This window comes from Zosterops lateralis (assembly GCF_965231275.1).
Source record: "Zosterops lateralis genome assembly, chromosome: 29".
Taxonomy (NCBI): domain Eukaryota; kingdom Metazoa; phylum Chordata; class Aves; order Passeriformes; family Zosteropidae; genus Zosterops; species Zosterops lateralis.
In genome coordinates this window covers 2,135,593-2,156,399 of record NC_139789.1, presented here as the reverse complement: position 1 = coordinate 2,156,399, position 20,807 = coordinate 2,135,593, and the positions used below count along the sequence as shown (strand labels likewise).

At 54.2% G+C, this 20,807-nt stretch overlaps 1 protein-coding gene across 2 annotated transcripts; it reads right to left on the bottom strand.

Annotated features, from left to right (window-relative positions):
- Positions 1 to 2,414: 2,414 nt before the first annotated feature.
- ACER1 (alkaline ceramidase 1) lies at positions 2,415 to 14,585 on the bottom strand. Of its 2 annotated transcripts, none has more exons than XM_083879984.1 (7): positions 14,263 to 14,585; positions 12,261 to 12,363; positions 6,078 to 6,192; positions 5,621 to 5,759; positions 4,482 to 4,619; positions 3,659 to 3,796; positions 2,415 to 2,977 (listed from the first exon to the last, which is right to left on the bottom strand). In XM_083879984.1, the coding sequence occupies exons 2-7, from the start codon at positions 12,351 to 12,353 to the stop codon at positions 2,809 to 2,811; spliced, it is 792 nt and encodes a 263-aa protein (XP_083736110.1). In that variant the 5' UTR covers positions 12,354 to 12,363; positions 14,263 to 14,585; the 3' UTR covers positions 2,415 to 2,808. The 2 variants fall into 2 exon arrangements, with proteins under 2 accessions (XP_083736110.1, XP_083736111.1); XM_083879985.1 differs by lacking the exon at positions 14,263 to 14,585 and adding an exon at positions 12,492 to 12,732.
- Positions 14,586 to 20,807: the final 6,222 nt, after the last annotated feature.

Sequence of the window (20,807 nt, the reverse complement as noted above, 5' to 3'; positions counted from 1 at the left end):
CGCTGCCGCCCTTTTAAAGCTGCTTTGTGGGTTTCTTTTCTTTTCTCTCTCTCTCTTTTTTTTTTTTTTTTTTTTTTTTTTTTTTTTTCTTCCCCAGGTTCCCAGGGCTGGGGATTCAGCTTCTGGCCTCATCCAGAAATCCCCGAGGGTTTCAGATCCCCACGAGGCCTCTCAATGTCTTGATCTGCTTGAATAGGCATTTTTAACGCGGCCCCGGCTGTCATCGGGGCCTGTTACAGTCACTCAACTGCGGCAACATTGTTCTCCCGGCAGCAGCGCCGGGGACACCTCCCTTATTTCCATACCGCACGGGGGAATTTGGCCACCGGGCCGAGCATCCCACCGGGGCTCTGCGGCCGGAGGAGGCCAATTAGCCCCGCTCGGCCCCGGCCCGGCCCTTCATCCCCCCGGCCGCTCTCGGCATCTCCAGCCCGCGGGGCCGCTGGCGCCCGTCCATCCCGGCGGGTCCTGCCGGAGGTGAAGGTGACCCCCTTTTCCTGTGCCAGGGGCTCCCTGGCAACGCCGCCTTTTCTTTGGAAGCGGCCTCCTCCACCCCCCGACGGGGCTGGGGGCTGTGAAAGCCCCGCTGCACTTTTGAACTTGCTGCCGGCGCGTTCAGTGGCTGCGCGGGGCAGCGGCGGCGGCGGGGCCCGGCCCAGCGGGGACCCGGTGCAATTGCCCAGAAGTTATTAATAGGCTGGGGAAGAATGTGATGGGCCGGGGAAAGGGTGAGGAGGGGGGAGAGCGGCACGGAGGGTCAGCGAAAGGGAGACGGGGTGATGAGGGGAGAGGTGGGAGTGGTGGCACTCGGAGGGGACAAAGAGGCAAAGGGACGGGATGGGCACCAGGAGGGGCAGACAGGGGCCTGCACAGGCTGGAGATGAGAGTTCCCAGTGCCCGGCACCCTGTGCAGGTGTCTGGGGGGTGGCCGTGCTGGCGGAGAGGTGTCTGACCCCGGTGCTGGGGGAGGGAGAGAGCAGAGGGACGGGGCCTGGGAGTCCAGTCCGTGGCGAGGCATCCCTCTCGCAGGATGAAATATTGCTCGGGGTTCATGAGCCGAATTTGCCATCTAGTGGCCCTGGGGACCATTGCAGAGGGAGCCACGAGACAGCCGCGGCCATGGGAGAAGGCACTGCCCATCACCTCAGAGAAAAAAAATCCAGAGTGCTCCTGCTGTTGGTTTACTCGCAGGGGCCCAAAAATGGTCCCTGGACTGACATTACCTTGGTGTGGTTGCAGGGAGCCAGCCTCAGCCACCTGCCAGCCCTGATGCTCCCCAGCCACAGTCCCTGCAGGCTGGGCCAGGACCCAGACCCACCACCAAGGCTCAGCTTGTCACTGTGAGCAGCAAGATTTAGGGGACAGGAGAGTGTTCCATGGCTGTGAGAGCAACAGTGTGAACAACCTGGATAGCACAATACTGTCTTTCTCTGAGGTTTTGCATCTCTTTGTTCCTGCAAAAGTAATGACAATTTATCGACTGTCATAGAATCAAAGAATCCCAGAATATCCTGAGCTGAGAGGGATCCCCACAGGACCATCAGCCCAGCCGCCAGCCCTGCACAGACACCCCAACAATCCCACCCTGAGCATCCCTGAGAGCGTTGTCCAAACGCTCCTGCAGCTCTGGCAGCCTTGGGGCTGGGACCATTCCCTGGGGAGCCTGGGCAGTGCCCCAGCAGCCTCGGGGGGAAGAACCTTTCCCTGAGCTCCATCCCAAGCCCTGACACAGCTCCAGCCCTTCCTGGGCTCCTGTCCCTGTCCCAGAGCAGAGCTCAGCCCCTGCCCCTCCGCCTCCCCTCGGGAGGAGCTGCAGTCCCCGAGGAGCCTCTCCTCAGTCTCCTCTGCTCCAGCTGAACGAGCCAAGTGCCCTCAGCCTCTCCTCAGAGCCTTCCCCAACTCCGTGTCCCTCCTTTGGACAGTCTCCAACAGCTTTGGATCCTTCTGATCTTGTGGTGCCCCAAGTGCCCCCAGCACTGGAGGTGAGGCTGCCCCAGGGCAGAGCAGAGAGGGACAATCCCCTCCTTCAGCCAGCTTTGACCATCCTGGCTCCTTACCTCATCCTGCCCCCAGACAGCTCTTCCAGAAATCAGAGGAGTCTCTAAGTTACCTTTGTGGCCTTTGGAGACTCAGAGCTGGGGAGGAACAAGGGCCACTGGGGTTTGAGGAAGGGGAAGAGCCTGAGGCAGGGCACGCCAGGACCTGGGCCAGCAGAGCCTCTTTTGGGCTGTCACCCAGGATTTCTCTTTATAAACAGCTCTCCCCGGGTCAGAGAGAGATTTGCCCCCCTGTCTATGGGAGTGACTGGCAGATGAGAGGATGGGGTGCAGTCAGAAGAACAAAAATGGGCTTCAGTATAAGTCAGTGTCCACAGCTTTAATGCACAGCTCTCCTGAGTAAGACCACATACATCAATAAATAGAGTTAATAATAATAATTAGAGCAGCCCCAACAAACCCAGCTGTCACCAGTTTGGCTTCAGTGTTCTCTGCTGTGCCCTTGTCAGCAAGGGGTGCTGGTCCTTGACTAACACAGAGGACACAGAAGCAGCACTGTGTCCCTCCCCTCCTCGTGGGGATCTGCTGGAGGAAATCTCCAGCTCTCTGAACACCAGTCTGGGCAGAGCCTTCCAAGGCACCTGTGGGCTCCCACCTTGCTTCATGCCCAGCATCACGAGGCCTCAGCTACTCCCTGCCCCCTCCACTACCACAGTGTCCCTGCCTGAGGAACAGGAGGAGCACAACCGAGATGTTCCCCATGTGAGCATGGCACACCCCGTGGCCCAGGGAGGTCTGAGGGCACCCAGCTCTAGCACTGCTTGTGGGGTTCCTCCAGGGTGACATAGGGCACCACAACAGGCCATGAGTCGCTGGGCCAGTATTCCAGCTTTGGCTTGAACGAGGGCATCTCGTAGGTGACGTCAAAATAAATGACCAGCGGGCAGCAGTACAGCAGGGACAGGGCTATCAGCACGTGCCTGCCAAGGAAACCAAAAACCTGTGTTGGACAGAGGGATCTTTGCCTGCTGGCATGGTAACCCTGAGGCTGCAGCCCCTAAAGGTCCCATGAAGGCTGCAGGGAGTGTGGGTCCTGCAGGGCTTGTGCCTACAGGGAAATCCTGGCAGTGCTCTGTGAGCTGGGCTGGGGACAATTCCTGGTACAAAGGGGCTGGGGTGACATAGGGGCCTCCTTCCAACCATTCCCCGTTTCCTGGCTGCATTGTGCATTGTCTGTCCCAGGCATCCCAGTGCTTTGTGAGGATGGATCTGAATGTGCAGCACTTGCAGCCCCACCTGGGCAGGCACTGAAATGTCAGGTCCAAACAAAGCCCTGCCTTTCAGCTTGGCTGCTAAAACAACCCCAGGGATACTGCACTTCACACAGCACCCGAGAGCAGCCACAGCCCTTTGAGAGCCAGCTGCCCACCTGGAGGGACTTCTGGAGCCATTTCACTTGCTGGTTGGCTGGTGTGCAGGAGGAAGGGAACATTAAACAGTGGTGAATCCTTGGGCTGAATGAGGAGAAGCACCCACAGTGACAGAAAAGGGGGAGAGGATGGGGAAATAATGCAGCTGAGTGTTTCATCTCAGCTGCTGTTTGTCTGCTGTGGACCTTTCAGCCCAGGAAATGTTTGGGCTGGGGTTCCTGGAGCCCTTACCAGAAGCTGTGGAAGTAGGGGAAGTTGATGGCCTGCCAGAGCCAGCAGAGCCACCGGTCACTGATCCAGCTGGTGATGGCCAGTGCCCACCACATCACCATGACCGCGGCCATCCGGTGAACACGTTTGTCATTGCACCTGTAGGACACAGTGAGTGACAGGGAGCAGAGTGATCATGTTGGAAGGAAAGGGAGTTTTAAAGAGGGCTGGTTCCTGCCTGCACATGCAGCAGTGCAAACCCCAGCAGGCTCCTTCTGGAGTGTATTCCTCAGGATTCCACAGGAACTGGAGAATTTTGGCTCTGGGGAGGGGATTTCTGACTTTCTGGGTGTGAGGATGATGCTGGGAGATGCCAAAGCACTCCTGTCTTTCTCTCTAGACCCTGTTGGGTCCTCCCAGCCCCACAGTAGCTCCCAAATGCCCCACAAAGGGGGAGGAGCTGCAGAGGTGGCAGCTGGGGGGGAGAATCACGGACTCAGAACTGTAAAGGCTGGAAAAGACCTGTAAGATCATCATGTCCAACTGCTAACCCAGCACTGCCACCATGTTCAGCACAAAACCCTGTCCTCAAACACCACATCCACAGGGTTTTTGAAAACTTCCAGGGATGATGACTCCACCACTGTCCCCTGGGTTGTCCCCATTCTGTGTGGCCACCTGGGCCAGGTGCCCTTCCTGTACCCCGCTGCCCACGGTCCTGCCTGGCCCCTCCCCAGTACATGTGGCTGGTGAAGACTTGGGCTCAATTCACTGTTGAGGACAGAGTCACTGCCTGACACGAGCACAGCTGGGCCTGCAGGTCAGCCCCGAGCCCCCTCCTTACTTCTTGAGCTCCTTCCTGGTCATGTACAGCAGGTGGAAGGCGATGCAGTTGAGCGCGTAGGCATTGAGGGTCGGCTTGACAAAAGACATCAAGGTGCTGATCACGGTGGTGATACCAGTCAGCCAGAAGAAATGCCTCCTGAGGGGAATTGGGAGTGAGTGTCAGTGCCCCCAGGGCTCACAGGAGGGGAGGGTAAGGATGGGAAAGGTCCTGCTCCTGTCCTGAGACTGGAAAAGCTTCTCCAGCATCCCTTGTCTGTTTGCACGAGGCTGAGCTCAGTGTCTGTGGGGTCCTGGCAGGAAGGCTGAGGTGACAGCCCCCAGTGGGTCTGTGCACAGCCCAGGGGGCAGCTCCTGCTCTTCCATGATGGTGCCAGGGATGAGGCAAAGGCAGGGAGCTCTGCACAGGGAAGGGCTGCCAGGCAGGACTGTGCTAACACCGATTTGGGCTCCCTGAGCAACAATAGGGCTCAGTGGGGCCTTTCACATGCAAATCCCTTCCCAAGTCCCTTCCCTCTCTCCCAGCCCCGTCTCCACGGTGAACTCCTGGTGACCTCCTGTTCGGCATGGGAAGAGCAGACTTGGAGCAGGTCTTTGCAAGGAATTAGGCTGACTCAGGGGGCTTCATCCAGGACGGGACATCCTCTGAGTAAAGCCCTGCCGGGTTCCCATTTCTGCTGGTCCAGGCCCTCCCAATGGCCCCATCTTTTCTGCTGGGCTCCTCCAGCCAGCCCTCCTTGAAATGAGGGGTGTAACCATCTTGTCCTATGGGAAACCCCCTCAGCCTTGAGGGAAAACTCTGTGGATGATAGAGGATGCTGGAACAGATTGACAGGGTGAGTAATTGAATGCTAATGTTCAGGAACGTTTCATTTCCTAATTAATTTTGAAATTCTCCATGCAAAGTTTGCTCTGCAGCGACACAAACACAAACAGCTCCAGCTGAGAGGGGCCTGGCACAGGAGGGTTGTGACTTCTCCTCTGTCAGCACCAAAAGAAGGAGGGCCTGGCCTTAAAGCCCTTCAGTGACGTCAGAGCTGACCCCTTGCAGGGGAACTGGGGGATCCATGGGTCACTACACCTCAGTGACAATGTCCCATCCCTCCCTCAGAGCCTGCACTGTGTCCCTCTGTGTCATACCTGGTCTTGATGCACTTGGGGAAGTAAGCCTGTGGGTACCAGAAGGAATAAGCCACAGCCAGTGTCCAGAGGATGGAGAGCTCATCCAAGAGCTGTCCCACGTAGCTCAGGGTCATGTGGAAGTACATGGAGAAGGCACCTGCAAGGAGCAAGAGCACCTTGAGATGACAGAGCTCCATCCTCCCACAAGCCCTAGGGGAGCTGTTCCTGAAGATACACCATTCCTGAAGAGCAGGGCATGGATTTTGGTGTTCAAGGGGCTGGGCTGAGTCAGTCCAGTCACACCATGGGTAATTACAGGGCTGGAAGCTGCATATCCACAGCTGGCAGGAATCATGGGCTGCAGGCTTCAAACAGACCTGGCTACTTGGTGGCCCACCCGAGTTTTCCCTGTGCTTTGGCTACTGAGACCCTCCAAAGGTCTCATATTGGGTAGTCTGGCAACACTGGCACCCACCTACGAGGAGCAGCAGCCCCGAGACAAAGTAGAGGGGCACAGCTTTCTTCTGGCAGTACTCCCGGTTCAGGTACAGCAGTGCAGGAGACAGCAAAAAGAAGCTCACATTGCTGATCTGAAAAACAAGATGCACACTCAGATCCTGGCAATCCCCATCCCACCACGTACCTCAGTATCTCTGTGTGTGAGGAGGATCCTGATCTCCAGCAGAGGCCTCGTGTGGAAACAGGAGTTGCTCTCGGCACAGGGAGAGGACAGAGCTGGGCTGGGACTGGAAGGGCAGCTCTTGCTCTGGCTGCAGTGGCTGCAGACACCTCTGCCCTCCCTCTGGGGCCAGCAAGCCCAGGGTGAGCTGCTGTGTCCCTTTTGGGTGATGCTGGTTTATCTTCAGCTGCCCGGTGTCTCTAAGCAACTCCTCTGTTCTGGTGTCAACCCAGACCCTCCAGGAGCTGCCTGGATGGCTCCTGACCCTTCCAGCCAGCAGTGATTCCCCTGTGAGGGGCTGGGAGGGTGTGAGGAGCTCTGCCAGCACAGCAAGCCATGGTCAGCAAAACATCCTGAGCTGGGAGTGGGTGTGGTGGAGAGCAGCAGGATGAGCAGGACATCAGTAGGTGGGAACAGGCAGGACTGAGGTGACATCCTGTGGTGTCAGGTGTGAAGCCACCTGGCCTGGGGAGGGAGGTGTTCTGGACACTGGTAATTACATGAGGTCATAAACCTCCTCTAAATACACCTGGCAAACGAACACAGAGGAATTCTTCTGCTCTGGTTTCCAACTCTGCAAAATTCCTCCTTTGATGGACTTTGATTAGTCTGGGGAGGAGAGGATGGTGCTGGGGAGCAGGGGACGGTGGTGGGGCTCAGCCTTTGCTGGACTGACTGAAGGTGCCATTGCTTTGGAGAGAGGAGATGCTGATGGGCAAAATGTGGGAGCTGGGGAGGAGCAGCGAGTGCCCAAAGCCTGGACCTGTCTGCTGGGCCAGGTCTGCTCCACCCTGCAGCACGGGGGAGGGAAATCTGAACTAATTTAATCACCCTCTGTGGGTTCCTACCCTTTTTCGCCTGACTTTGCAAGCTCAGGGAAGGGATATCACTGGGAAGCACGGCCTCCCCAGAGAAAATGGTTTTTGCTTATGAAATATTGGGATTATGGTGCTGCATTTACCTGCCAGACAGCTCTTTGGGGCTCTGGAGCCATCTGCTGAAGTGCCATTTGGCAAAGCACCAGAGTGACTTTTATCTCAGCCTAACAATCCTTTTCCTTTCATCTTCCAGCTCCATGCTGACCCAGACCCCATGCCTGGAATTCGGCATCCACAGCTGGATTCTCCCTCGCCTCAGCAGCATCAGGTAAATTGTAAAATCTGTGCTGGGCTTGTGATGTCCCCTGGGATCCCAGTTTATGGTAACAGGGCTGCAAATCACTGGGATGTTGTCATCTCTCTGGAACACACCCCATCCTATTCCAGAGGGAAACACAATTCACGCCTAATGTGAGATCTCTATTCCCTTAAACACCGGAGATTCATCTTGATTTTCCCTGAGGCTTCCATGAGACAAGTTGATGCTCCCATTAGCAGCAGTTCTCAGGCCGAATGTATCGGTTTTCCACAGGTGCTTAGAGCCAAATCCAGGCCAATTCCCACTCCAGCCATGAAAAGGGAAGTGCTGCTCCCACTTGCACCCTCGAGGTCAAATTGTTCAGAAACGACTGAGAAATCAAACCATGTGTTCAAACAACAACCATACTTCAAACGTTTTTGTTGTTTTTGTTTTTTTTTTTTTTTTTTTTTTTTTTTTTTTTTTTTTTTTTTTTCCCTGAAATGATTAAGGAGGCTTTTGGAAGGCAAGCAGGGATAGCAAGGAGAGGGAAAACGCTTGGAGAAAAGGCAGGAGAGTGCGAGTGTCAGCACGCAGTTAGTGAGGGAGAGGAGAGCTCTGGATCCCTGAGCACCGGGCATTGCAACAGTGCCATTAATTACATGATAGCTGTGTTATCACTTCATTAATTCGGGAACGGGATGTGCAAGATCAGATAACAGAGAGGAGGGATAACCAGGGGAGCCGTGCCAATAGGGTCAGGAAGATAAACGGGATTCCTTGCAGAGCAGCCAAGCTGGGAGCTTAGGGGACAGCTCACACCCCTGTGGGGGACACGGCGTTTTCATCACTCCTTGGCTCAAGCACTGATTTGTAAACGCCGACTTTCTGTCTTCCTTCTGGGATGTGGCAAGCTCTGTCTCAGACGTGGTTAGGAGGGTTTTGCTCCCAGGACACCCATTAGAAGTTTTTCTGGAGTTTCTGCTCAGTCTGGGACCCACTAGCACAGCTTCTATTCCAACCTCTCTGGTGACACTGGCCAGGAGGCACCAACTCCTCTGCCCGGGCTGTCGGGGGAGATGAGGGATTGGTGATGGGCCAAGGTGTGATAGAACAAGTGAGAGTCCCCCTGCCTGAGCTCCCAGCCTGTCCCACTCCCCAGTAAGTGTGAGTCACTTCTTCAGGTGCCTCACCTGAGCACAACTGTTTGCTTCTCTTCCTCGGAGAGAAGCGAGGCTGGGATCAGCAGCAGGGCTCTAATCCTGGTGCATTAATGGGATCATTGGGAAGACCCAACTTCTGCAGCTCCAGCCTGAGCTGGAGGGACAGAACCTTCACCTGTGACAGGTGGGACCAACCTCTGCTCTGGATTGAGGCAGGAGGTGCTGGTTTAAGCACAGCAGCAGTGCAATGGCAGCAGAGGCTGCTCCTCACTCCAGCCAGGCACTTTCTGCAGTGGAAGGAGATTCTTGCAGGATTTGTGGCTGGGAGTTCATTGTCACTCACAGTGAACCAGCTCTAGCTGACAGAGGAGCCCACAGGGCCAGAGACAGAGGTGAACACCTCTGAGGTTCTCCAGACCTGTGCAGCAAGTTCCTAAAGGCAGACCTGTGTTGCAGGGGATGAGGCAGCTGAGCACAACTTTCTGGGCAGGCAAGAGAGCCGTGGGATTAGTGAGAATGTGAGTGGGCCATGACACCCCACACAGCCCTGCCACTGCCGCTGAGCCCTTCTCTGGCAGATCTGCACCCTTTATTTCACCACTCAGTGGAGCATCTGGGAGCTCTGAGTGTGAGCAGCATCAGAGCTGCTGCAAAGAAACTCTGCTGAGGACGTGGGTGTCATTACCAGCATCCTGGATCGGTCATTTCAGCAAAGAAACGAGGGTAGAAAGACAAATCCCTGACTGATGACCCTCCTGGAGCACAATTCTGCTCTTCCCCAAGCAACCAGAAGACAATAAATTTCTGGGTCACTGAGTCACTATAAATAGAGCTTTGTTGCTGAACTGCATCCAGCCATGAGCCACCATGTATTACTAGGTACTTAAAGGTACTGTTTACATTCTTTTCTCATACCCCTGGTGCTTATTTCTAATAAAAAGCATCGAAGCCAAGCAGGCCTGAGAGAGTGTGGCTGGCACAGAGCAATCCCCAGCAGCACATTTGCTGCTGCTGGCACAAAACAGCTCTGCTCCAGCCCCAGGCAGGGCTGGGAGGAAGACATTGAAGAGGATGCTCTGTGAGGAAACCCTGCTGATTAGTGATCCAGGAGGCTTGGGTAGGAGCTGGCTGGATTCCCAGCTAGCCTAAAACTCTGGAAAATTGACACTGAGGTAAATATTGATATAATTAATTCAGGGCAGAAACGCTTGCTGCAGAGAGGCAGCAACATGAATACAGGGAACAAATGAGTGGAGGGAAGAAGAGAAGATGCAGGTTTTTAAGATCACACCTGGGATAGTGCTCTGAGCCCCAGCTGGATCTGCAGGATGCAGCCAGTGGAGATAGCAACAGAGCTCAGCCTGGTCAGATTTCTGTAATCCCTCCTTCAGGGCACATCACAAGGAGCCTGATCCTGGGGGAGATGCCAGAGCAGGAAGGGGGATCCCTGTGCTGCAGCAGGGGGTGAGACTAAAGCTGTGCTGCTGAGGAAGGGACCCAGGCAGTGCCAGCCAGGCTGTGCTGCTGAGGAAGGGACCCAGGCAGTGCTAGCCAGGCTGTGCTGCTGAGGAAGGGGTGATCCCCATGTCAGTGATGTTCCTGCTCACGTTTGGTGACAAGGTCTGGCCCTGAGCACAGCACACCTTGCGGCTGTTCTGAGGTGCTCAGATAGTGGCAGATTTTAGGAGGGTTTGCTCCTCTGTCCTTGTCTGGACAGGAGGTCACCAGCCAGCCTGAGGCAGGCAGCTGACATGGCAGAGTTAGATTCCTGCTGCTCAGGAATCACATCCTAAGATAGAATTGTTTCCCTCCCTGCCTGCACAGGCACTCTGCTGATCTCCTGAGCCTGGCAAAAAGGACATCAGTGCAGGGACCATAAAAAGCTCTTTCTCTGCTGAGGAAGAGGTGCCCAGTGTCATACAGAGAACAAGGGCAAGTCCAACTGCTGGAAAAAAATCCTGCAGGGTTTTCTTGTCCATATCCCTCTGTCCCTCAGTACCACACTCATTTTTATCTGCATTGAGACATGATTTGGAGAGATTTTCCTCGCTATGCCTGAGTCAGACACAATGAGAACTCATCCCAACAAGCCCAGTGATGTGGTCTGGAAACCTGGGACATGGCTGTGGCCAGCAGGGGCCTCCCTCTAGGACTGGGCACCTGGGTGAGATTTTCAGGAGTAGCCACAGAAACCTGTGCCATAAAATGACCCAGGCAGCTGAGAGTTGATGTTTTATGGGAATTAGAGGGTCTACAAGAATTAGTCATGCATCTGGCCACACCAGCTGGTGTCCAGCAGAGGAATCAGACACTGAAGTGCTTTTGAAGAGCTCCTGAGATAGTTGTTGGTGTGATAAGGATTCTGAGCCACTTTGTCAGTCTGGCTGTAAATGGTATCTCAGCTCCAAAAATGTGTTTAAAAAATGCTGCCTTATGTATCAAACTAGGACATGAGACAAATTTATCTCCTAGAAGGAATTCTGACCAAAACCAGAACCTTCACTTTCAGGCTTTGTGCTCTTGGTGGAAATCAGCCCCTCTCCAGTGTTAGTAGTGACTCTCTCAAACACAGAGACTTTGGGCACTTCCAACTGCTTTTAGAATGGTTTGGGCTGGAAGGGACCTTAAAGATCATCTCACACCCCTTGCCATGTGCAGGGACATGTTCCACTCAAGCAGGTTGCTCCATGCCCCAAGAGCTGAGATGCTGATGTGAGTATTGAGTGATTTCTGTATCTCTTGCTCTGCACCTCTGAGCCCACACAGCAGGAGCAGTACAAAACACCCAGCTGGGTGCCACAGGGAAGCAGGATTAGGTCTGGACTGGCAGATCTTTCTCTGTTGAGTGCCTCTAAGAGCAGTGACTACACACAGCCCCCTCCTCTGAGACCCTGGCTGGGCGATTAGAGCCTGCAGGACTCGAGCTGGGGAATTATCGTTATTACAGGTAATTTATTAAAACCAGGAAACGCTTTAAAAAAAAGAGGAAGAGCCATTTCCATGAGAACAAGATCTTCTAGTGTTAGACAGTAATTGCCAAAAGTTGTAAACAAGGCCTGTGGAAGGCTGTAAATCCACATGCCTCACACCCCTGGGAGCCTTTAATTGCTCTGAGGGAGCAGGATGTGTTTGGAGAGGCTGCTTATCTCCCAGCCCTCTGCAGGCAGGCATGGATGCTCCAGCCATGCTGCAGCCAAGGCACTGGCACTGGGTGAAAAAGGATCACAGGAGGTGAAACTGGCTCAGGCACCAGCTTCCTTCTGAGTTCCCAACCTGCCTGACACGGTTCATGGAAGTGCTGCCTCTCGTTTTGCCACTCCTGTACATTTAGCTGGAATACATGAGCCCTGTGTGGGACTTACCCTGGTTGGCAGCAGAGCTGCAGGACTGGTATAACAGGAACTCACAGATCTGGGCTGTGAAGGAGCTCTGCCAGAGTTTTCTCACTGGGAATCAACCCCACACACACACCAGAAGGGCCCTTGACCCCAGCACATTTTGGGGAGCCACCATTGCAAGCAACAAAAGTCCCCTGATTTACCTGAAGCTCAGAAAACTCTCCCCATCCCTGCACCCTCCAGCACCAGGGAGTTCAAAGGAGCGAGGAGGAGGAAAGAAAACAGGGATGTCCTGTCCTGCCTGGATCCCAGAAGCAGCTCCTGGGTGCCTGGAGCCAGCCCCAGCCTCCCCCAGCACTCACGGTGTTGTAGTACTCTGCGATCACCGCCGAGCGCACAAAGTTGCTCTCACACCAATCCACTTCAGCACTCTCGTAGGAAAATATGCTCGGCATCGTCAGGCACCTCGGGAAAAAGAGAGGAGAAGGTCAGTGGTGGGCACAGAGGAGGAGAGGGCTGCACACCCAAAGAGAACCCTGATCCTCACACGTGTGGCACCAGCCAGCCCAGCCCAGCCCAGCCCAGTGCCTTACCTGGCTACCAAGGACTCATCCTCTTCCCAACACACATCCTACTGCGCAAGAGTTCCTCTCTCTCCTCAATGCAGGAGTTGCAAATCGCCCCAGAAAATGCTCTTGGACTCAGGATGGTCACCAATCCATGGCATTAACATCTCTCCTCAGGCGCCGTTGCTGCCACACGACGCTTCCCCATTTCTGCCCAGTCCTCGTCACCTCGTCTTCTCCCTTCTCCTCACTTTCTTTATGACTCAGACCTTCCTGCCAGGAGGACTTCCCTGTGCTCTGTGAGTTACCTCTGGGGAGTGGACAACCCTACAGAGATTGGTGCTCATTGGCTCTGTTCTCCACCATCATTCCTCAGCATCTTCCTGAGGGCTGGAACTCGGCTCGTGGAAGCTCAGCCCTGGAGCACCAGCACAGACCCTGGGCATTACCAGAGTCCTGGGGCACTGGGAGCACTGGGAGGTGCCTCTTCCCTCTGATTTGGATTTCGCTTGGAGTGCCCTCCCAGCCAATCTCCACCCTGGTTTGCCAGTGAAAGGGATCAGAGTTTGACACCTCCAGTGGGTTCTCCACTGCCAGACCCAACCTCTGGTAGCACCGCACGTACAAATGGGACTCCAAACAAAAGGAAAGTCTAACCTTCTGCCTGTTTTTTTCCCCTTAGTAAAAACTTTCCTGTCCTCATTGTTTCTCAGTACTCTTTCATTAACTTGAAAAAGCAGTTCTGACTTTATTTTGATCAGAAGTTTCCTATTTGCCATATATTTTTTCAGATCCTTGAGACTTTAGAACTTTTTTTGAAGACAGGTGCCAACCTTAGAGGCATCTGGAAGCATGGTAGCTGCATTTTTGGTACAAAGCAGAGACAGAAATGTCCTGGAGCTGAGCAGTTCAGTCCCTGGATGTGGAGTGGGACTAACCCAGCCACCCGTGCTGTCCAGCCCTGCAGAGTGAGCAGGTTTGGGGTGACACCAGGCAGGTACTGAGGTGACACTGCCTCAGTGACATCTCAGAGCTCCCGAGGCACGGGTGGCAAACAGCTTTCTTTGCTTCTCTTTGAGAATCTGTTCAGCTCTAATGCAGGGAAGGGAAGTTTGTCTCAAACCCTCTCATCAGTTGATGATGTTCTTGAGGAGAAACTCCCCATTTGCAGTGGGATGAGCTGAGCCACCACCGTGTCCAGCAGTCCCCTGGGTGTGCAGCAGGGAGGGACTCCCACAGCTCCCTCTGCCTCCCTTCCCAAGCAGTTCAAAGGCAGAAAACACAGGAGTGAACACAACACAAACGAGCTCATCTGCAGCTCCTGCTCTGACCAGACAGACCGACTGGAGGGTGAACCTCCACAGTTAACCATGGCCTCTCCTTAACCCAGGCTGGCTGCTCCCCAGAGCAGCTCAGATCACAGCTGCAGGAGCCAAATAGGTGGCAGCAGAAAGGTTTGAGGGCTGACTCTTCAGCTCTTGGGTTTCCATGTGCTCCATCACACCACAGGGACCCTCTCCTCATCCCTCATCACTTCTACAGTGATGCAAGGTGAAAAAACAACCAGATCCAGGGTGGCAAATCCTACCTCAAAGCTCAAGAGATGTCAGTTGAGAAATGGTGAAGGGATGGAGAGACAGAAGAAGAAGAAGAAGAAGAAGAAGAAGAAGAAAAAGAAGAAAGAAAGAAGAAGAAAAGAAGAAGTAGAAGAAGAAGACAAGAAGAAGGAGCAGAAAAATGGAAGCAGTGATGGAGTGCCCAGCACTGGCTGCTGGTGTTTCCTCCCAGCCTGGCTTACCTGTGATCCCTGAATGGACCAGCACTGCTTCCACACGCTCCAGGAGCTCCAAGGTTTCCAGCAAAGCCGGAGCAGGAACCTGCCCTGCCGCTCTAGCTCCAAAGGAGTGCCCACAGTGTGAGCTCACCACCAGCAGCTGCCAGAAAATCCCCTCTCTCCGTCCCTAGTGAAGGAGTTGGGATGGGACAGGGGCCATGTGCACCCTCCAGGCAAACCTGGGCCCCCACAGGAAACATATTGGCTGGAGGGGTTTATATCCGTGCCCCAAGATGGGCAGGGGCAAGGAGGCAGGGCAGGGAAGTGTGAGCTGGAAAGGTTGGAAGAGCGGGGTGGAAATGCAGCCTGAAATCATCCGAGTGCCCTCAGGCAGGTTCCCTGCGCAGGCGCAGGTGCACCTGGTCCTGCTTCTCCAGGGGAGGGAACATCCACACAAACTGCCCTGCACGGGGAGAAAAATAGGAGAATTTTCACCAAAAGGTGCGGAGCAAGGTGATGCTGCCTCTTTCAGGGTTTAAATTCAAGCCATTTTTCAACTTTTTCCCCAAAAGCTGTTTTATTATCAAAAAGAATGTTGTTATCAAATCTCACATCTTCTAGCCAGTTTATTTTGTTATTTAGTTAAAGAACTATCCGAACAAGGCACCTTTGGTTGACTGCTTTGCAAATATTTTCCTCCTGGACCTCATTCAGGTGTTCAAGACATTTGGCAGCAATTAAGCTTTCCCCCCCAAAACAACATTTTTCCCTCTGTGTAGAGTTGAGAGAAATATGTTGTTTTCTTAAACATGAAACTTATTATTTGGTCACTGCTTCCTGGTGGAGACATCACAAGGCAGGGTGTGACCAAGGTCTAAGGTGTCCCTGTCCCTGTCCCTGTCCCTGTCCCTGTCCCTGCCCTTCCTGAAGAGTAGGGATCAAGCCTTTGCCATGGTGAGAAGCTCCTTGGGAAGCTCAGACATTTATTTTGCTACTCCTGTCAAAAGGAGCATCCCTGGGAGACCCAGGCTGAGCCAGGGCTTACAAAAACCTCACAAATCCCCCTGGGTTTGGAAATGAGGGTAATTAACCACTGCAGCAGCACAAATATTGCACCATGGGGAAACCTCCATTACGCGTCACCAAACCCAGGCTGGGTGCCCTGCTAGGACAGACCTGGAGCAGAGGATCTGAGGGGATCCCAGAGAGCTGCTCCCACCCCTGGATGGAGAGGGAATCTGCGATGGATTTACTTTTTATTCACCTAGAACTCTCAGCAGACTCTGCAAGCAGGAGACTGAGCTCCCAGGCTGAAAGGAGCTCCCCAGTTCCACAGGGAATCTCAGTGACAAACAAGTGGTGACTTGCCCATCCCACTGGAAGAGAGGCAGGGAAGGTGGCAGAGATGGGTTTGGGAAGAAGAGCCCACACAGGTGATGCCTGGTCTGTGTGAACATCTTCAAAAAGAATCAGTTTTCCCAAAAATCTCTGGCATCCTTGGGGTGAGCAAAGTGTCCAAACATCCCTGATACATCCTGTGCCAAGCAGTGGGTAAATAACTGGGAGGATGTCACAGGTCTGCATCTCCCCTGATTCATCAATAAGTAGGTCATGAAGAGAGCTTGGTTTCCTGCTGAGTCCTCACTCCAAACTCCAGCTAATGTTTACATCCTCCTGGCTGTGGTCAGCAGAGCCTGGGATGCTGGGGGTGCTGACACAGGGGTGGGCTGGGGACAGGAGGGTGCCCAGGGAGCACAGGGTGAAGCTTCTGGGCCTCGTGAGAATAACACAGAGACCCCCCCAGTGCTGGCACTGCTGAGGCCACACCTCAAATTCTGGGGCAAATTTGGACTCCTCATGACAAGAAGGACCTTGAGGGGCTGGAGTGTGTCCAGGGCAGGGAATGGAGCTGGGGAAGGGGCTGGAGCACCAGGAGAGGCTGAGGGAGCTGGGAAAGGGGCTCAGCCTGGAGAAAAGGAGGCTCAGGGGGGACCTTGTGGCTCTGCACAACTCCCTGACAGGAGGGGACAGCTGGGGGGGGTCGGGCTCTGCTCCCAGGGAACAGGGACAGGAGGAGAGGGAATGGCCTCAAGATGGGCCAGGGGAGGTTTAGATTGGAAATTAGAGGCTTTTTTTGTTCACAGAAGAATTGTAAACCATTGGAATGGGCTGCCCAGGGCAGTGGTGGAGTCACCATCCCTGGAGGTGCTCAAAGGCAGTGTGGATGTGGCACTTGGGGACATGGGTCAGTGATGAACTCAGTGGCAGTGCTGGGCTGATGGTTGGACTTGATCATCTTAAAGGTTTTTCCAGCCTTGAGGACTCTATAATTCTGATCCTCCCTGTATGTGAAACTTCTTTCTCTCAAAGCTTCCCCAGAGTCCTCACCTCCTTGCTGAGCCCTGCTGCCTCCTCCCCACCTGGCTCCTCACAGGAGACACCTCAGCCCAGCTCTGTGAAGGTCAGTGACCTGTGGCATTCCTCAGGGACTGTCCTGTCCCCCCAGCTGGTCCCTCCCTGCTCCCTGGCACTGATGGCCTCTTGCAAGGCCCTGCATCCCAGGCAAAGTCCCAGGCTTTGTGACATAGGACAGGGTTTCACCTGGAGAGCCTCATCCCAGCTCATTTTCCTCTCTGTCATCCCTGGGTCAGGCACTGACAGTGCTGAGATTGTCACTGGGAGAGCTGAGAGCAGGCAGTGAACCACAGAACCCCAGATGGTTTTGGTTGGGAGGGACCTTAAAGTCCATCCAGTGCCACCCCTGCCATGGGCAGGGACACCTTCCACCATGCCAGGGTGTCCCAAACCTTGCCCACGTTCAGGGATGGAGCAGAGGCTTCACAGGAGCTGAAGCAGCAGCCTCAGGGCCCAGCTGCCAGGGGGTTTATAGCTGTGTGCCCACAAGCCATGCTGGGCAGGCAGTTCTGCTGCTGCTGCCACCAAAACTGGGAAGAGGTAGGTGAGTTTGGGAGAATCCAGTTGCTTAACTCAAGGCTGGTCCTGCCTGCTTTGCCCTGTGGCACTTTGGATGGAGATTTCCACCCAAACTGCTGTTGATGAGGGATTTTTTTCCAGAGAAATTTACCAATGGCACCCGTGGTTCAGGGCTATGTGTGTTTATTTATTCCTTTGGCTGCTGTGGGCAGAGGGGCAGCAGGAGCAGGGCAGGGAGGATGGGGTGGGAGTGCTGGCATCTCACATTCCCACTGCTGTCGGCTCAGCACGAGTGAGTCAGAGCCCAGGGGTGGATGGAGACAAATGACTTTGCTCCATTCTCACAGCGAGGGTTAGGGCGAGTCAGGAAGGGGAATCAGGCATTTTGGCTCCTCGTTGCCCTGCTGCAGCAATCTGTCCTTGTCCAGGGAGACTGTGGAGCTGCCTGGACAGGCTCCATCCCATTGCCATCCTTAGCTTTTGGTACATCAACTCCAGCGCTGCAATTTCTTGCTTCCAGAGATAAAAACACAGGCAGGTGACTTGGGAGCCTTGCTAAAGCTGAACAGTCAGATAATCCCTCTCCTTCCTGGCTTCACAGTGCAGGAATCTGTCCTCTGCCTGCCTGGGAAGCTGTTTAACAAATTGTGGTCAGGAAGAAATAACAAGAGCAGCAGGAGATGTGCTAATGCTGGATGAGCCTTGCTCAGCCAAATGGGAGCATTTGCCTCCATTGCTGCCTCAGAGCTCCTCAGGAGCAATGTCCCCACTCCCTTCCCTTCTGCAGAGCTGGAATTATCTCTGTGTTTCCTCACCAGGCAGGGCAGGGGCTCCAGGCAACCAAAAACCAGCAGCAGCAGCAGGATCAGCAAAGCCAGGAGCACCCCACGCGAGGTGTGGTTTGGAGCCTCCAGTGCCTGAAACACCTGCTCTGTGCAACACCTTGTGCAAGTCAGCCTCCACAGGGGCACAGCACAAGCCTTGTCAGGCCCCACAGGGTTGGTCTCAGGGTCCAGGAGAGATTCCCCAGCAATCCCTCAGCACTGAGCAATCTCCCAGGCAGCCCATGATCTGCGCTCCAGGCAGGATGCCATTCCAGGCAGCCCAGGAGGCTGTGTCAATCTGAACACCCCGGGCTTGTTTGGAAATCCTGACAGGTTTGAAGCAAATGTCATAATTGCTGATGGTGACAGCGAGAAGAGAAGTAATTAAAGGACGTTCTCTCGGCGCTGTCATCTGTCACATGTGCCTCCAGCACCGCGGGCTGTGCGGGAGAGCTCGGCTTGTGCAACTCACCAGGAGCTGCTGCACCTGCAGGGCTGAGCAGGGACCTGCCCCACTCTCCCCTTCTTGAGGATGAAAATATCTCAGTCAGGAGGGACAGGAATCACCTTGGCCATGCACAGCACAGCCAGGGCTTTCTCAGCCACAGGGCTGCCTGGAGTCCTGGGAGGTTTCAGATTTAGCAGCCACAGAGCAGGGAGGCTCCTCTTGCCAAACCAAACCCCTGCAGTCAGCAACTTGTCACCTTCATTTCATAAAATCCTACAAGAGTTTGAGTTGGAGGGACCTTAAAGCCCATCTCATTCCCAAGGGCAGGGACACCTTCCACTACCCCAGGCTGCTCCTGGCCTTGAACCCTCCCAGGATGGGACATTTGCTGGAATGTTAACTCTGAAGAGATATTAAAATGGAAGGGGATGCAGAGAAAGTTCCTTTTTGCTCCCCATCCCAGCTGGCAGGGCCTTGGCAGCAGCTCAGAGCTGTGTTATCCCACGCCACAATCCTGCCCAGAGTGGTGCAAAGTTTTGGCAGGAGACCCCGGTGGTTTGTGCAAGTGCTGGGAGAGATTTGATAGCAAAATCTGCAACCAGCCCTGGGAACCAGAGATTTCTCCATGCAGGGCTGTCTCTGAGCTCTCGAGGAGACCCCTGGCCCCTCTGTGCTCCCTGCTCCCTACTGCCTCTGTTTCGGGTAGGGGAATTAGAGCCTTAGGAAGTTCCTAAGAAGGCAGACACAGGTTTGTCTCCTGCCCCATCTTCTGGTGGTCAGTAATGTGATACTTCCTGAGCTGGAGGACCTGGGACAGCATGTTTAATCAGTCAGGACAGGCCAGTCCGTGGTTATCTGAGCCTTTTAAAGACTATTCTACAGCAACAGGGTTCTGTTTAATTAGGTGATGGCTGGAAAAGCACCTCCTCTTAGAATCCCAGAATGGTTTCAATTGGAAAGGGCCCTGAAAAGCATCCAGTGCCACCCCCTGCCATGGCAGGGACACCTTCCACTGTCCCAGGCTGCTCCAAGTCCTGTCCAACCTGGCCTTGGACACTCCCAGGGATCCAGGGCAGCCACAACACCAACACTCTGAGCAACCTGTGCCAGGCCCCACCACCCTCACAGGGAAGGATTTTTCCCTGATATCCCATCTCTCCCTGCCCTCTGGCAATGTAAAAGCAGTGCCCCCTTGCCTACCCACTGCCTGGCTGCTGCTCTGGTAGCCCTTCCCTTCTGAAATGGGAAATCCCAAGAAGTTATTCCCTGTTCCCTTCCCCCCCCCGACCCCTCCAGTGCATCCCCTGGGCCTCCCCATCCCACCCTGCTCATTTCCAGTGCTCATCCCTGTGCCTTGTGGAGTTTCCCATCTCTGTTCAAGGCAGCCCATCCCATCCCAGGTGGTTTCAAGCTCTGTCTTCCTACCTAAATAAAGGAAGGTGGATATTTGAGACAGTCTCCCTTTTGGGAACAGAAGTTTTGGTGTGAGGGCACAGAGGGGCTGCTGGAACAGGGACACGGTGACACCTGGAAGAGCCACTGGAAAAACCTCTTGGGAGAGTTTGTCACCTGAACTGGCAGAGCCTGAGAAGGGCAGGGAGGTGCAGGAGTGTCCCTGGACATTCCTCCTCTGTGCACATTCCATGGGAAGGTCCTGATGCCATTTCCAGGGTTGTGCCAGTGCTGATCTGTTGGCAAACCTGTGCCCAATCTCTCAGGGCTGTGCCAGGGAATCACCAAACGTGGAATCACAGAATCCCTGGGCTTGGAAAGCCCTCTAAGGCCATCAAGTCCAACCATCAACCCAGCACTGGCAAGGCCACAGTTAAACCTTGTCCCCAGGTGCCATCCCATGGGGTTTTTGAACACTTTTAGCCACGGCAGCTCCACCACTTCCCAGGACAACCCATTCCAGTGCCTGAACACCCTTTCCACAAAGGAATTTTTTATAATACCCAATTTGAACCTCCCCTGCTACAATCTAATGGGTAACCAGGTGTCTGGTGAGCCAAACTCTGTGGAGAAGATGTTTGGGAACACTCCTTTTATTGAACATCCACCCTGGCCCTCTCCAGCCCTCACCTGCAGAGATGTTTCCTTTCTTCATTTAATAACTTCCCAATTCTTCACTACCTCGTTACTCTTTTAATTCCTGCCTCTCCCTGCAGGAACTAAAACCCATCTCCAACTAATAAAACAAACTAATCCCAAGAGTTTGAGTCTTCAGGCAACTCTGTGGTGAAGCTGAAGGGCCCAAAATAACCCCTGGCTGCTGCAACTCCCTTGACTTCCTGCTTGCATCAGGATGGAATTTGGCATCAAAACAGCTCCAGGCTGTCAAATCAGCCCTGAGGAGCATCTGG

Bases quoted from the DNA above. Each gene is read 5' to 3' on its own strand.
- ACER1 (XM_083879984.1), bottom strand. From the start codon at position 12,353: ATGCCGAGCATATTTTCCTACGAGAGTGCTGAAGTGGATTGGTGTGAG. The intron at 6,193-12,260 runs GTGAGTGCTGGG...CTTGTTTTTCAG, and splicing joins TCGCAGAGTACTACAACACC to ATCAGCAATGTGAGCTTCTT. The intron at 4,620-5,620 runs GTATGACACAGA...AATTCCCCTCAG, and splicing joins CCCAAGTGCATCAAGACCAG to GAGGCATTTCTTCTGGCTGA.